This window comes from Engystomops pustulosus, chromosome 3 (assembly GCF_040894005.1).
Source record: "Engystomops pustulosus chromosome 3, aEngPut4.maternal, whole genome shotgun sequence".
Taxonomy (NCBI): Eukaryota; Metazoa; Chordata; class Amphibia; order Anura; family Leptodactylidae; genus Engystomops; species Engystomops pustulosus.
This window is the reverse complement of record NC_092413.1, coordinates 94352629-94368309: the sequence shown is the minus strand read 5'-3', so window position 1 is coordinate 94368309 and position 15681 is coordinate 94352629. Positions and strand designations below refer to the sequence as shown.

Here is a 15681-nt window from a genome sequence, read left to right as displayed (position 1 = left end):
GTCAGATTGTACAGACGGACCAGAGCCTGCTTGATGTTCTCATACATCAGGGTGGTCTCACTAGACAAATATTTTCAGGGCCTTCCCTCTGAGACGAGGGGTAAAGTACCAAACCCATTGGTCGTCAGGCACATGGTACTGTTGACAAGTTTTTTCAAAAGCCAGCAAAAAAGTCAATACCTTTATCCAGCAGGGGAAAGTCCTCAGTCTGCAGCTTTGGGATGTGGTTCTCCGGTAACACTGGACTCCAGTTGTAGCTGGATCATCTGCAGCTGGTGCTCATTTTCCCATTGTCTTTCTGCAGCCTCTGCTTCGACTCGCTCCCATCACTCTGTAGCCTCTGCTCACTCTTGCAACATTTGCTTCGCTCTCGCCGCTCTGCAGCAGCCATGGTTGCTCACCTGTAAACTGGACAAGGCAGCTTGCAAGAGGGCAGTGGGCGGTCCAATGTGGGACTGACCACTGGCTCCTTGGAGAGTCTGGGCAGAGCTCCCCATCGCCTTGAACAATAGCGCTCCCCACCTCCTCCTGGTCTAATTGCGGTACTGCATCGTCCTCAGTAATGTCCACAGCTGTGGCAGCATTCTTCCTACCGGCCATTCTCACAGCTGTTGGTAACTAACAAAGAACTGCAACTTGATGTACCTCACACCTTACTGTAATTGCACTCAGTCTGTGTGTAGTGCTGAACTGGTCTTAAGATCCCAACACAAACGCTGCTGGTAATCTTTAGTGTCTGAGAGTATGGATCACACACTCAAATACACTATTATCTCGAATCCCACACCGCTTGCCACCAATGTGAAGGAAACCGCAATCTTCTGGACCCCTGAAGGGTACGCAAGGTCACTTAGTTATCCTCTTATAGATACTCCCAGAACGCACGGGTTTTTGAGAGGCGCAGGAAGTGATTTGGCAGACATCTTGCTGATAACTTTGGAGAGGCCATAACATTTTGTGAATCATAAAATCAAACTATTTAAGCTCCATTTTGTGACTAATGACATTAAGTTTTGTCACATTCATTTATTTATAGCATTATGGGTTTTTGTATCAGATGTTCATATTCCTGGAAAACCCCTTTAATATCCCGGGCAACGCTGGGAGCTACAGCTAGTACCAAATAATAGTGGATCATGGGACAATTGTCCTGTGATCCACTATGATTTGGCAAACTGTGTAGTGCTACAGAATCTGACTGCGCTATATAAATAAAGGAATTATTATTGGTAGTATTTTTATTAGTATTGTATTTTCCCTCTTCCTTTAGGTATATATGTGTAATGCATGTTATTTAGCAGTAGTCACCCAAGTATGTTCTATAGCAGGAGGTGGAGAGGGTGGTGCCAGCGCAGAGATGGCTTGCACAGGAATGCTGTGCGCCATTGCTGTAGTCAGCGCCAAGTCCAGATGCAGGTTATAGCACAATTCTAGGCAGGAAGGGATGGAGAACTGTAACAAGCATCGGAGCAACTAGGTATATTGGGCATAGCCTGAGAGGAAGGGCCAACAGCAAGCCTTGGCACATGGAGCGCCAGTGCTTGATGAATATGACCCTTTGCATTGATGTGGAGTTAATGTGGATTTTCACTGAAATTATGTCAGATCACGGATAAAATCAAGACATCTTTTTAAAAAAATGCACATATCGGGGAGATTTATCAGAATCGTCTTAGGTAAAACTGTTCTAGTTGCCCATGGCAACCAGTCAGGGCTCAGCTTTATTTTGACAAACAGCTATGAGAAATTAAAGCTGAACTCTGATTGGTTGCCATGGGCAAATAGAACAGTTCCACTCTTAGACATTGATCCCAACTGAGTGGATTTACTTGCCTTTTTTCAGCATGACAAACTTTAGGACTAAAACATACTAGCTGCTGTTAGGGGGCCCGACATCCAACCTGACACACTAAAGAGTGGAGGATGTGCACCGTTATATACATATTATGCTGTACATTGTATAAGATAATATGTATATGTGATGTATATATGATGCATCTGTGATGTGTACATGTTGTATGTGTATACAGAGTATAAATGCTGTATATTTGTATATGGCACAATGGGGCTCTTCTCTGAGCATTTGCATTTGCATTATTGTGTGTTATAACTTACCTTGAACCCTGACAAAATCCTGGGGTAGTCACGGGGGCTGGGCTTTGGATGCATTTCAAGAAACAACATGTGACTTGTCTGTGTTACTCCTCAGCTCTCACCCCCACCTTTGTGCTCCTGTACAGCTCCTCCCTCCCCCTCTGATGTCAGCTCACCAGGCTGTGAGCTCTGTGGAGGAGCAGGAGGGAAGAGCTGTACAGGAGCACAAAGGTGGGGGCTGAGATCTGAGGAGGGAGTAACACAGACAAGTCATATGTTGTTTTTTGAAATGCATCCAATGCCCAGCCCCTGTGACTACCTAAGGATTTTGTCAGGGTGCAAGGTAAGTTATAACACACAATTATATTGTAATGCAAATGCTTATAAAAGGCAGAGAGGCATATTAGCATTGCAGGTGTGATGGGCTTCTGCTTCCTGTCTTAGTGGAAAATGGTGAAAGGTTCTGCAACATCCCCCACTGGGGCCTAGCCTTTTCTTGGGGCTTGGAGTCAGCCGGGGCGCGGAATACCAGAGTGGCTGGCGGTTGCGGCCTGGGCACACTAGTGTCACCTGGCAGGTCTCCAGCAGGTGGTGTATGCAAGAAAAGATATAGAGGGATAGGCGTTGGTACTGATTCTCCCTGGGGCAGCCCTTAGAGTCTGTATTGTGTGTCCCTGGTAAATGGATGGGGCACCCTTGGTGTTACAGCCGTAGCAGGGACCAGACGGAGGCCACATTGTGCAAAAATGACTTACAGTTCTTTATTCGAACCAACAGCAGGCATGGTGCCCAACGATTCCTTACAGAGGTAAGATACTGGGAGTGCTCTTGGAGAGGGAACCACAGGAGTCTGTTCACCAGCCTGGATGCAGGGGCAGGCTGGGATGGAGCGGTGTCCAAAGTAGGAAGATTCAGCTTGTATCCTGGAATGGTTCAGTGTTAGCCCTGAAGGTGGACTGACACTTTATAGAGCTGCTGAGGCCTGTGGTCAGAGCATGAGCTCTGAGGTGGTGCTTCTCAGTCAGAAGCTGGGTCTCAACTGACTCCTCCCCTGACTAAGGATTTAGCTAATCCCTGGTCAGGTGGTCTCCTCCTCCAATCACACTCCAGTTCACAATTAAGTGCATTGAGGCATATTATTGGATGACAACAATAAATAACATTTAACCCTTGCCTATCCAGGCAGAATCTACCTGCCTGTACAATTATCTAAGTGTATGTGTAGTGTCCTACAGAGGATCTGATTAGACTCTCTATGAGGGGAACACATATATTAGGGGCTTATTCGCAACAACTCCTATGCCTTGCATTGGCAGAGGTGTTCCAGTTCCCTTTAATAAGTTTGTGCGCTGGGATTGTGGTGCACATGACGCTTTTTGTGGTGCAGCTGCTCTGGCTTCCACGCGAAAAAAACATCAGGGGACGTGCCGTCGGACTGAGTGCGGTGTTTTACTTTTAAATTGTGTCACAATTGTGTTTATGCGCCACAAAAGAAAGATGGTGAACTCTGTTGGACCTAAGCGGGGAAGCAACAGTTGTGATATCTTAGTGAACAGCCGCACTCTGCATTATAGACAGACAATGCACTTTCAGTAAACTCCGGTGACACTGTAAGTAAATGTGCCCCTATATGTTTGTGTACATGCTGTATATGTGTGATTGTAATATGTACATTTGTTAAGTTAGAATGGGGACCCTCAAACGTCTACTGCTCCTCATCCACAGTTTTGTTTAAGAGAATCATAAACTGGGTGCAGTGAAGCCAATAAAAGGGATGTTCCCTTTCAGTAAGCATTAGTAATGTGTATAGGTACTGAATCCGGTCTCCATTTCTAGCCCCTCAGGCCTATTCCTCCCTATCCTGCCCTCCCAGGAAGCCGCATATCCCTCTCCTCTAACACAACTTCTCCAAACAAAGAGCACACAGCCAGCATCTGCCAGCTAACCGTCACGTCCCAGCTGCCAGCCAGTCACGTGCTCGCATTCATCCCCTCCAGCGGCTAACAGTGGTGACACGAGGAATACCGTTGGTGGATTGAGTGCGGCTCACTGATTGGTGTGGTGTGAGCGTTGGGCGGGGCGGCAGGGAAGCGTATGATAGGGTTACCAGGTCCCCGCCACTGCTTCCGGGACAGCTGTATTTACCTTTCTCATCGCCGTGCCGCGGGCTGTACCGGCTCTGACGGTGCAGGGAGCAGGTATGTCCGGGGGGCCGAGCCCTGGCTGCCGGGCCGCGGTGTTTTTTGAGGCAGCGCTGATTCCTCTGTGATTCGTTATCACGAACTGGTCCTGCGGGTGTCCATTACCGGCCCGTGTGATCTGCCGCCTCTCCATCCATTCTACCCGGGTCACCTTGTAGTGTCCCCTGCACTGTATCACCTCTAGGGAGCAGCACTGCATGAGCTGGCCCAAACCTGAACCCTGTATACAAGGGGGATGCCCGGTATTAGGTGACAGGTGCACTCCCAGGGAGTCAGTGCCATCACCCGGGACTCCTGCATCAGTCCTATTGATGAGCTGCTGTGTTATTCCTGGGGTGAGGTACTAGTTCACCCCAAGATGTGAGGAGACCTTATTATAACATCCCCCATCATCAGGGCTTCTCCCAGTAAAGCCTCAAAGGGGTGCATCCGGGGCGTCTCAGGTGGGGTGCCCGCATCCGGGGCGTCTCAGGTGGGGTGCCCGCATCCGGGGCGTCTCAGGTGGGGTGCCCGCATCCGGGGCGTCTCAGGTGGGGTGCCCGCATCCGGGGCGTCTCAGGTGGGGTGCCCGCATCCGGGGCGTCTCAGGTGGGGTGCCCGCATCCGGGGCGTCTCAGGTGGGGTGCCCGCATCCGGGGCGTCTCAGGTGGGGTGCCCGCATCCGGGGCGTCTCAGGTGGGGTGCCCGCATCCGGGGCGTCTCAGGTGGGGTGCCCGCATCCGGGGCGTCTCAGGTGGGGTGCCCGCATCCGGGGCGTCTCAGGTGGGGTGCCCGCATCCTGGAACAGGGGTATGACATAGGGATTCACACAGCCATAACACAGGGAAGGTTTTTTGTCTCCGACTTGCTGATTTCAAAGATTTGCTATATTTTCTATAACCATTGTTCACTCACTGGACATACCAAGCATATAAGAGGAGGGGAAAACAATCCTTATAAGGACTCCTCAAGACTTCTATGTGTGATGGTAAACACTGTTACCCCACTGCAATTCATCAGTCCAGATCAGACCTGCCCAATAGTCCATGCCTTTCTGTAGGATTATAGATGATCCAAGGGGAAGAAGATTGCAGCATCCTCAGCTTGTACCAGCGCTAGTGCATCACAGATGCTTTAAACCTTAATTGGGTTGCGCCGGAAGAAAGTCCGTTTTTTTTCTGCATCCAATGGTCTGGAGAGAGTGGATTCACAATCTTCTTCCCCTTGGATCATCTATATTCTTCAAAAAACCGGAGATCCCTACTGCCGGTGAGGACTAGGCAGCACCCTTTGTACTCTGACACAGCGTTGTGCCTGCACGCACAACCCATCAAGGTGAGCACACCACTGTATTTTAAAGGAACATCTCCTTAAGTTTTATCTGCACCAGGAAGCGCCTGTGTTTTTCTCTTCTTCTCTGTAGTATTAATGTACTGTTCCATAGCTTTGGGTTTGGGAGGCATGGACTATGAGCATCATAACTGCTTTTGTCTAGTGAGTGCAGGTCCCAGGGAAGTGTTCATTCCGGGAAATAAGACAGTTTTGCGCTCTCATTGTAATGCAGTGTTAAAATTAAGATAAACCTTACAATGTATTGACTGAACAGTATGTACATGCAGCATGTGAGTGCAGTTGGTGTTGCAGCTAGTAGTAGGTCTACTGCACCTTCTCGCTGTCCTATATACATAGTATGATGTAAGTACAGTACATCAGAGATGTGGTAGTCCTCCAAGTCATAAATCCAAATCATTCTACAAGTCTGTAGTTGATGCCCACTGTAGTTATAACTGCAAGTCACATTTTGTCCATGGAGCCACTACATTTCCACTAGAATACTATATAAACCCATATGATAACATTGACCGGGAGTATCCTCTGAATAGGCCCGCAGTAGCTCTGCAGGATATAGACTAGGATCAGATACTGTCACATGATGATACTAATGTTAAATTGGAGACATTCAAATCTATCCTGGGTCATTATACTTCTAAATTTATTCCGATATGTAACGAGTATAGACGGGCTAGATTACACCTCACATGGCTTACAGCTACAGTTAAAAGGGCAATTAATGATAAAAAGAGGGCATTTAAAAATATAAATCTGATGGGTCACTGTGAGGCTTTCAATAATTACAAAATAAAACCAGCCAAAATGCAAAATAAAACAGGTGGCCTAACATAGCAAATCAAATCTTAAAAAAACAAAAATAGGCGAAAGTAGGTTGGACCCCTATATTCTGAAAATGGGGCATCGGTGACTGGAGAGCAAGAGAAGGTGTAGATACTAAATGGATTTTTAACTCTGTTTATACAATAGAAGAAATAACTTCATGCATCCTGTAATATACTAGACTGGCTGAATGTAGACATGATTCAATCTCAGGCTCAATAAAATCAATGTGTACAAGACTCCTGGACCAGATGGGTTACACCCCAGAGTTCTTAAAGAACTCAGTTCTGTCATTGCTGTACCACTGTCTAAAATCTTCAGGGATTCCTTAATGTCTGGTGTGGTGCCGAGTAACTGTCGCAAGGCGAATGTGGTGCCAATATTTAAAAAAGGTTCTAGAGCTTTGTCAGGCAATTACAGGCCTGTAAGTTTAAAGGACACCTGTCATCAGGTCTCTATCAATATTCTTGTCACCTGTTACCTGTTGGAGCAGCTCACAAGGATCCATCCCAGCCTTTATCTATTCAATTCATACATTAATCATTGCATAATCATATTCTTTATTATGTAAATGAGGCTGGTCACATGGTCAGAGGCAGTGATGTTACCCCTTCCCTCCCCCTGCTCATTTCTGTGTATAATGTATAGTAAAGCAATGCTAGTGTGTGGGCTGCATCCTCCTAATACACATGTGAGAGACAGACATCGGCTACACAAGTACCTGACATGTTCTGCTATAACATGGCTGCCTGGAGCTGTTGTATCTCTCCTATACACACACACAGGTTGCAGGGGGCGTGGCCGCTAGCAAGCACATGGAGCAGCCATTACACCATTATACAGGCTGTCATTCATGCACTGGGGGTGTGGCTGTGCCTCCCACTCATGAATAAGCCGGACAGCTTTAATATGCTAATGGGCTTTGGACATTTCACAGGTCATTTGCATACAGCTTAAGGACCTAATTGCTTAAAATTACAGGCATGTAGAGGGACAATGAAGGGATAGAGGCAATGCTCTCTAATGGCAGTTTATGAAAATATATTTAGCTTAGGGAGGTAATTTTGCCTGACGGGTTCTCTTTAACTGCAGTTGTGGGGAAAATATTGGAAGGGTTAGTAAAAGACTGTATACAGGATTATGTGACATCAAATAGTATAATAAGTGACAGCCAGAATGGGTTTACTAAAGATAGAAATTGTCAGACTAACCTGATCTGCCCTTACGAAGAAGTGAGCAGATGCCTGGACGGAGAAGCTGCTGTGGATATTGTGTTCTTGGACTTCGCAAAGGCATTTGACACTGTCCCTCATAGACGCCTGATGGGTAAAATTAGGGCTATTTATTTGGCAGGAATCATTTGCAATTGGATTGAGAATTGGCTGAAGGATTGTATCCAGAGAGTTGTGGTAAATTCCTACTCGGAATGGTCACCAGTTATGAGTGGTGTACCCCAGGGTTCTGTTCTTGGCCCACTACTATTTAATATATTTATCAATGATATAGAGGTAGGAATTAATAGCACTGTGTCTATTTCTGCAGATGACACCAAGCTGTGTAGTGTAATACAGTCTATGGAGGATGCTCATAGGCTGCAGGGTGACTTGGACAAATTGAGTGTTTGGTCATACACTTGGCAAATGAGGTTCAATGTGGATAAATGTAAGGTTATGCTCCTGGGGGCTAATAATCCAAAGGCAACATATGTCCTTGGTGGAGTAAATCTGGGAGAGTCCCTTGTTGAGAAGGACCTGGTTGTACTAGTAGATCATAAATTGAGTAACAGCATGCAATGTCAATCAGCTGCCTCTAAAGCCAGCAAAATCTTGTCATGTATCAAAAAAGCTATGGACTCTTGGGATAGGGATGTAATATTACCAATGTATAAGGCATTGGGTGGGCCTCACCTGGAATATGCTGTCCAGTTCTGGGCACTGGTCCATAAAAAGGATGTCCTGGAGCTGGAGAGGGTACAATGAAGAGCCACAAAAATAAGGAGTATGGAGGGTCTCGGTTATGAGGAAACATGGGGACATGATTAATTTATATAAATATATGAATGGTCCATACAAAAAATATGGTGGAAAGTTGTTTCATGTTAAATCAAAAAACAAGGGGGCACTGTCTGTGTCTGGAGAAAACGAGGTTTAATCTCCAGAGGCCATAGGGCTTCTTTACTATGAGAACTGTCAATCTGTTGAATAGCCTGCCTCAGGCGCTGGTCACAGAGAGCTTCAAGAAGGGTCTAGATGCCTTATTACGTCTAAAAAAAAAAATTGATGGTTATGTTATATAGAATGGTTTCCGCTAAATCCCTTTCTCGTCCAATCCTGTCCCTTCCTTGGTTGAACTTGATGGACATGTGTCTTTTTTTTCAACCATATAAATTATGTAGCCTTAGGGGTGAGAGACTTATAGGGGTTGGTCTGGATATGGTATTGATGACCTTCTGATGCTGGTCAACCCTTTTAATATTTTGCGGCAAAAAAATATTGGTTGTTTCTTCTCTCACTCATCCCCCTTTTTTGCTGTCCCATTTTGCTTTAGAAAGATTCAGGGGGCATCCACACATGGCGTTTGTATTTTTGCAACAATGTAAAATACTGGGTGCTGTTTACAGATTGCATGCACTTCATGGAAACGCATATGTAATTGGGCAGGGCCCCAGCGTAATGCAGACGCCACATTGTTTTACACATTACATTCGTTTCACTGAAAACACATATGCAGTCAGGCCCTACATGCAACACAAACACAAAATGTCTGTTTAGAAGGGAGAGAGGGATGTAAAAAGAGCCATATTAGTGGATAAAGCAGCAATGTGGTCTGATTAATAATTTTACAAGTTTTTTTTTTTTTTTTTTTTTTTTTAAATACTTTTGATTTATGGAACTTTTATTGAAAAATGATTGATTTCTATTTCTTCTAATATATGTGTTATGTTTCCTCCCCAGGACAAATTCTCATGGTGGGGGCAAGCTTCCAGTAAGCCACCTCAATGGATGCAGAGAGTGATGTGGCATTAGATATCTTGATTACCAATGTTGTCTGTGTGTTCAGAACCAGATGCCATTTAAACCTGCGGAAGATTGCACTGGAGGGAGTGAATGTCATATATAAGCGTGAAGTTGGAGTAAGTATGTTGTTGAAGAGCATCCTTTTTACTGCTCTATTTCTGAAGTCTGATTAGGTTGGATAATTAAAGGGGTATTCTCATCTGGGCACTCACATTCAGTTTCATTAATCTGCCATATGTATATAAACATTTCTTCAATTAGATGTTATTAAAAAAACGTTCCAGTGTGAAGATAATTTCTCATAAATGTAGTCATATGGTCCCTTAGAAACGAGATGGCTTCCTCGGATACAGCCACCTCTGCTGGAGTGATTGCACGAAGACACAAAGAGTGTTTGTATATGAAATGTCCGGGAGTTACTGCATAACACCACAGCCGTCCTGTGGTAATGATTGCTGAATCCTGGTGGTCCGGCAGGACTCTATAGCGCATGTCTGGCCACCGCTGCCAGAGTGTGACGTGGTCGTATCCGAGGAAGCTATCTTTTTATCTTCACACAGGAACATTTTTTTTAAAACATCCAATTGAAGAAATGTTTACATATGGCAAATGAATGAAATTAAATGTAAATGCCCTGATGGGAATACCCCTTTAAGTTATATAAACAATTACAGCTATTCTGGTTAATTGTGTGACTCTAAAAGGCAGGAGGAAGATGTATAAAAAGTGTCGGTGAATAGATCAGTGCAGAGTTGTCTTCTTCTGCGCCAGATAAATAATCCTGGATGATGTACTGGAAGTACTTTAGAATTGGGGAATTGTACTTTAGACCAGCTATTAGTTGGTCCAGTTTACGTCAGAATTTTCTGATGCCAGTTTTCCCAAGTCCATGCTCTCTTTTCAGACAAGTTGTGTAAACTGCCTATATAGTGTAAACCCTCAGGAAGTGTGGCTCACTACATAATTCAGATGTAGACAGATTGATGAATCTCCTCCAATGAGAAGCTTCAGGTTTAGTTTTTTTCCCCTGAAAGGTATTCCCATCTCAGCTTGTTCAACGTTGTTTCTGATAAATAGGAGTTTTGTAAACGACAGTTCTGCTAAGCTTTCCTTAAAGGGATTTTTCATACTCAGCAAACACTTACTATTATTTGTATGATGAAAAGTTACATAATTTTACAATATACTTTCAGTAGCTATTCCTCACGGTTTTCTAGATCTCTGCTTCCTGACATTCATGAGGGAACTTAATTCTTTACTTCGAGTGGACAAATGGTCCATGGTCATGTGATGTCACACAGGCGCATGGCTCATTATAACACACAGCTCTCATGAATGTAAGCAAGCAGAGATCTAGAAAACCATGAGGAATTGATACAGAATATTTTTTGTATTTTACAAATAATATTTATTTGCTGAAACTACATAACCCCTTTAATGACAGATCACTTCTATTGGTGTTACAGAACAGCATCTGTATCTGCAACTCTGATCACCTCGGCGTGCTTAAGCCACCTACAGCTGACATTGGAGAACTCCTTTAAGTGATACTTGTATTTAGTAGAAATGGAACACAGGCTAATTCTACTATGACTTCTACTTACCTGATACCCATTTGCCTCTGTAATGAGCAACATTTCTTCCCATTAATTCCTTCCTTTTCTTGGTTGAACTTGATGGACATGTCTTTTCAACCATATAAACTATGTAACATTTTAAGAGCTGCTTTATACTATTGTATATAACTATAATTTTTTTTTTTTTTTTTTACATTTTAGAAGGTGTTGATGAAACTCAGAAAACCCAGAATAACTGCTACAATCTGGTCATCCGGAAAAATAATTTGTACTGGAGCAACCAGGTATAATACGCACTTTTTCCTTGTGGTGTTTCATAGTCCTCACAGCACATTTTCCGTATGATTTTTACTACAGCTATGGAAAAAAACAGAATTGGTTCTCGACCATGCTAATACATAAACTAACAAACTGTTTGCCATAAGGCAAACAAACACCAGGAATACTAAAAACATGTTTGGTTTCTGATCCCCAGAAAACCGCTAATCCATAGGTGTTTTTATCTATCCGTTTTATTTTTAGACAGCTGTTGTGTAAATGCACTCTGTTCAGTTGGGGTTTGACTGCTGGGACCCCCAGCAATCCAGATAATGGGGGTCCTGTTCTTACCAATGGGTGGAGGGTCAGGTCAAGCACGCATCTTGCCAAGCACTTCTCTCTTTCTCCAGACAATGAATGGGAGCACTGGAGATAGCAAAGAGATGTCCTCTGCAATTTCTGACCCCTCCTAATCGATGGTCCCACAGTGAATTCACAAGTGTTTATGATCATGTGGTTTCAGGCCCAGTTTGTTTGTTTGTTGTTTTTTCTGCTGGATCTTGGTGAAGGACAGAATCATCTAGTTGTCTCTCATGTAATAAGTGTCTGGTAATGATTGTGTGTTTTCTATTACAGTGAAGAAGAAGCCAAGTTTGGTGCTAGAAGACTGGCTCGTTGTTTGCAGAAGCTTGGTTTTTTGGTAAGATGTTTTCAAGTTTGCAAATTTTGAACAAAATTGTATAAATTGGGGGGGGGGTAATGATTTTCATTCACTTGAGTAGGAGCAGCGCTGCAGTATTGGAGCACCACTACTGTACAGGGGACGGAGTCTCTGCTCCTATCAGAGCAAATTGGGATAATAAACCACTGAGCAGTGCTTCATTGCAGCATCCGTAATGCACCCTTGCAGTAAAGCTGAGGTATACTGAAGCACAGTGTAGTCATTGGGACACCAATCATGAGTCTGGTGTAGTTCTTCAGGCTCCTTTCTAGCTCAGTATGTTTTTCTTTTCATGCAGCCCTGTACAGTGAACATACAGGAGGATTATTTTGGACATTAAACTACACATTCCCTGTTTAACTTGTTCTGCCCACTAATCACGATCACGGTTCAGTGCTGCTGTTCTGCAAGGAAGCAGGATTTCTGTGAACCATATATCACTATCATGAACTGAATCCTGCTTCTGCGTTGCTATTGGCCTGAGAAAGGGACACCGCGCAATGGACCGATCACTTTCACCTGAAACCAGCAGACAGATTTATCTGTCTATATTGCACTTTGTAAATGAATAACTCTAAAATTAATATCATCCATAAATATTTGAGACGTGCTTATGTTATGTATTAAAGAGAAATTGATGCCCCTCCCCTCAAACCACACACAGTACCTCTTGGATGTCATTACACGTTGCACCTATGCCACTATTAGATTAGAGCCAACATTCTTATATAAAAAAAAAAAGACTTGATCTCTTGATCTTGTTCTCTGTTCCAGTCATGGTGGTGGGGAGCTGCAGTATACAGTCATGCTACCCAGCCCTTCTCCCTGAGGTTAAGTAAACAGCTGTATATGTCTGTAGTTGAATATTGTCAGACGGTCCTTAGGTACTAGTTTAATACTGGCAGCATGGTGGTAGCTGGGAGACCTGCCAATCAGGAATAGGGAGGCAGGGTATGGATCAAAGAATATTGTTTTTTTATACATACAGAAAATACATCGGTGCTTTGAAAATACATCTTCAAGAACTGGAGAGAACACTGACAAAATTTGATTTTCTGTATGTAATTTTGGTTTCTGGGAGTGAAACCACTTGCTATTTGCTACTTTGGGAATACCGGTACTATTTTTATTTTATAGATTTTATGATGCATTTATTTTAATAGGTTAATTTGAATGGGCTCTTTAACTCGTGAGTTATGTTTTGTTTTTTTTTAATTTTATTTGCTATCCACTTCTCACAATCTCCGTTTGATTGTGTTTAACAGGTAAAATTCACAGAGTTTAAAGTTGTCAATGTGCTGGCAGTCTGCACTATGCCTTTTGAGATAAGACTACCCGAATTTACAAAAAATAACCGACCAAATGCTAGGTAAGTGCTCGTAATTGATGTGTACTCACCACTTTTGCCTTATTCTCACGGCTTTTGTTAAAACTCCAAAAAAAACTTCATTCTGTTTGTATAGTTATGAACCTGAACTTCACCCTGCCGTTTGCTACAGAATAAAGTCTTTAAGAACAACACTGCAAATCTTCTCCACTGGCAGTATTACAGTTACAGGTAATGCTTGTTCTACATAAATATAGTATATTCCTAAATAATTTAGCATTAAAGGAAATCTACCATTTGATTTCATGCATTATGAACCAAATTTACTTTCAGAATGCTGAAGTTACACATTGCTTTGAAAATATGCATTTTTTACTGCCCTTTAATCTATTTTTCACTGATCCATATAGAAAAAAGTGCAAATGCACACTTTAAAATTGGCTATGTGCCCATTGTATTTTGAATGGACCGTACATGGTGCTGATCCATTAAAATGTAATGCGTTTAGAGCACCCATTGACTGTTATTTAAATGGACCCTGCAACTGTTCCATTAAGAAGTAGAGCATGTCCTAGTTGGAAATGTTTTTCTATGGATCGTTCATAGACTATAGTTTGAGAATGCATGAAAAATGCCAGAATCAAGCAAATTGACCGTTAATGTCCATTTTTCACTACCAGTGTTGCCCACAATGTGCAGGTAGTCTAAAGTGCCTAACTGAACGTATCTAGAGCTATAGGATATAACCTATTTTTTATGTATCGGTCACAGGAGCTTGTCAAATGGTCCTTTGAATAGATTCATTGACTAGCATTGCTTGTAATGTATTCCTGTGAATGGCCGCATACCACTACAGCATCCTCTCAACGATCTCTGTTCCAGCCATGACAGCCTCTGCCATTTTCAGTGCTTGTTGGACCAGAAGTGGTGTACAAGTGACTGCTATGAACTTCACAGAAACAAAACTGCACCACTAATGGTCTGACCGGCAATTTCCCTGGGCCATCCACTGTATTCTGTCACTGTAAACCACTGCAGGTTAGACGTTGCTTACTCCACTGCTACTGACACACTGCACTCACGTAATGGGGGTCCCTGGTCCTTATAAGGTTTTCAGTAGATTTTAAATTTGTAAAACAGGATGGATTGAGGAAATGAGAAAATCCATCACTTGGCGACTCCCCTGTCTGTCCTTGTGTCCTCTCCACATATGTATTTTTCATATGACGCTATAAAGTTGAGGCCAGTGCATGGCTGCTGTGGTCATGTGCCTCCTTTCTCCAAGACAAGAAAACAAGGACTGCTGGGGAAAATGAGTGTTTGCAGGGATGTATTTTAGTGTATTTTTTTTATTCTTAGTTTTTATTTTCTGATTGTTTTTTCCCTTCAGGTCCAGATGTGAAGTCCGTTGCTACCGCTGTCGAGCAGATATACCCTTGTGTATTTCAAAGCAGGAAAGAAATTTTGTAAATAACCACTTCTGCATTGAGATTTTATGACCATGCACCTTTTTTAAGAAAAAAAAAACATACATCTGTAACTTGATCAAATAAAGGACCAACAAAGGGACAACTCTTTTTAACTCGTCTAATATCACAGTGTTGAGACTCTGCACCCAGAGGTGTTTTTAGGAAAGGACTGTTTACAAGACCTGGACCTGCTGCTTTGAAACAACTGTGCTATTTATTTGTGAAGTGATTCCCATGTACTCTTACGGAGAGAGCTGTAATGTGCACTAACGCAAACCCTCTGTTTGAGCTTGTGGTTTATTTATAGTCTTTTATTTTGGTTTTATTTTTTTAATTTTTTTTTTTTTTATATAGGCACCAAAGAAACTGTTAAAGTTTTCTTCTCACTCATTGAATGTGTTTTATAAATGTTCTGTTGTCATAGCACAAATGTTTTCTTTCTTGGTCATGTAAATATTTTTTAATAAAAAGAACGGATCAACAGGTTTATAGATGTATTTTTATTATGCACCTCTGCTGCAATGGACACTGATAAAACAACAAACCTACAAGATCCAGTGATCTCAGTGGCATCTCTACCTTTGTTCGTGATTCGAATATGTGTAGAAGGAGGTAAAATTTGCATGTTAATTGGACGACTTGTTATAAGAGAAATTATAAGAAAAATTTATTAAAAAAGGCTTCTTTTTCCACTTATCAGTCTGCACCCACATTTCCCTCCCCGAAACTCTAAATTGAAATTCAGTCTGAAATCTGTCCCAAAACAATTCCATACAATACAATTCATTGCAATAAAGTATTGTACAAGAAATCACCGGTTTAGGTTTCATATGGAGGGAAAATAACAGGTCTCAAAAATACACTTC

At 42.8% G+C, this 15681-nt stretch overlaps 1 protein-coding gene across 1 annotated transcript; it reads left to right on the top strand.

Moving 5' to 3' along the window:
• Positions 1–4113: 4113 nt before the first annotated feature.
• Positions 4114–15304, top strand: TBPL1 (TATA-box binding protein like 1). Its single transcript, XM_072141493.1, has 7 exons — positions 4114–4292; positions 9401–9579; positions 11242–11324; positions 11935–11998; positions 13285–13388; positions 13483–13577; positions 14737–15304. The coding sequence occupies exons 2-7, from the start codon at positions 9445–9447 to the stop codon at positions 14814–14816; spliced, it is 561 nt and encodes a 186-aa protein (XP_071997594.1). The 5' UTR covers positions 4114–4292; positions 9401–9444; the 3' UTR covers positions 14817–15304.
• Positions 15305–15681: the final 377 nt, after the last annotated feature.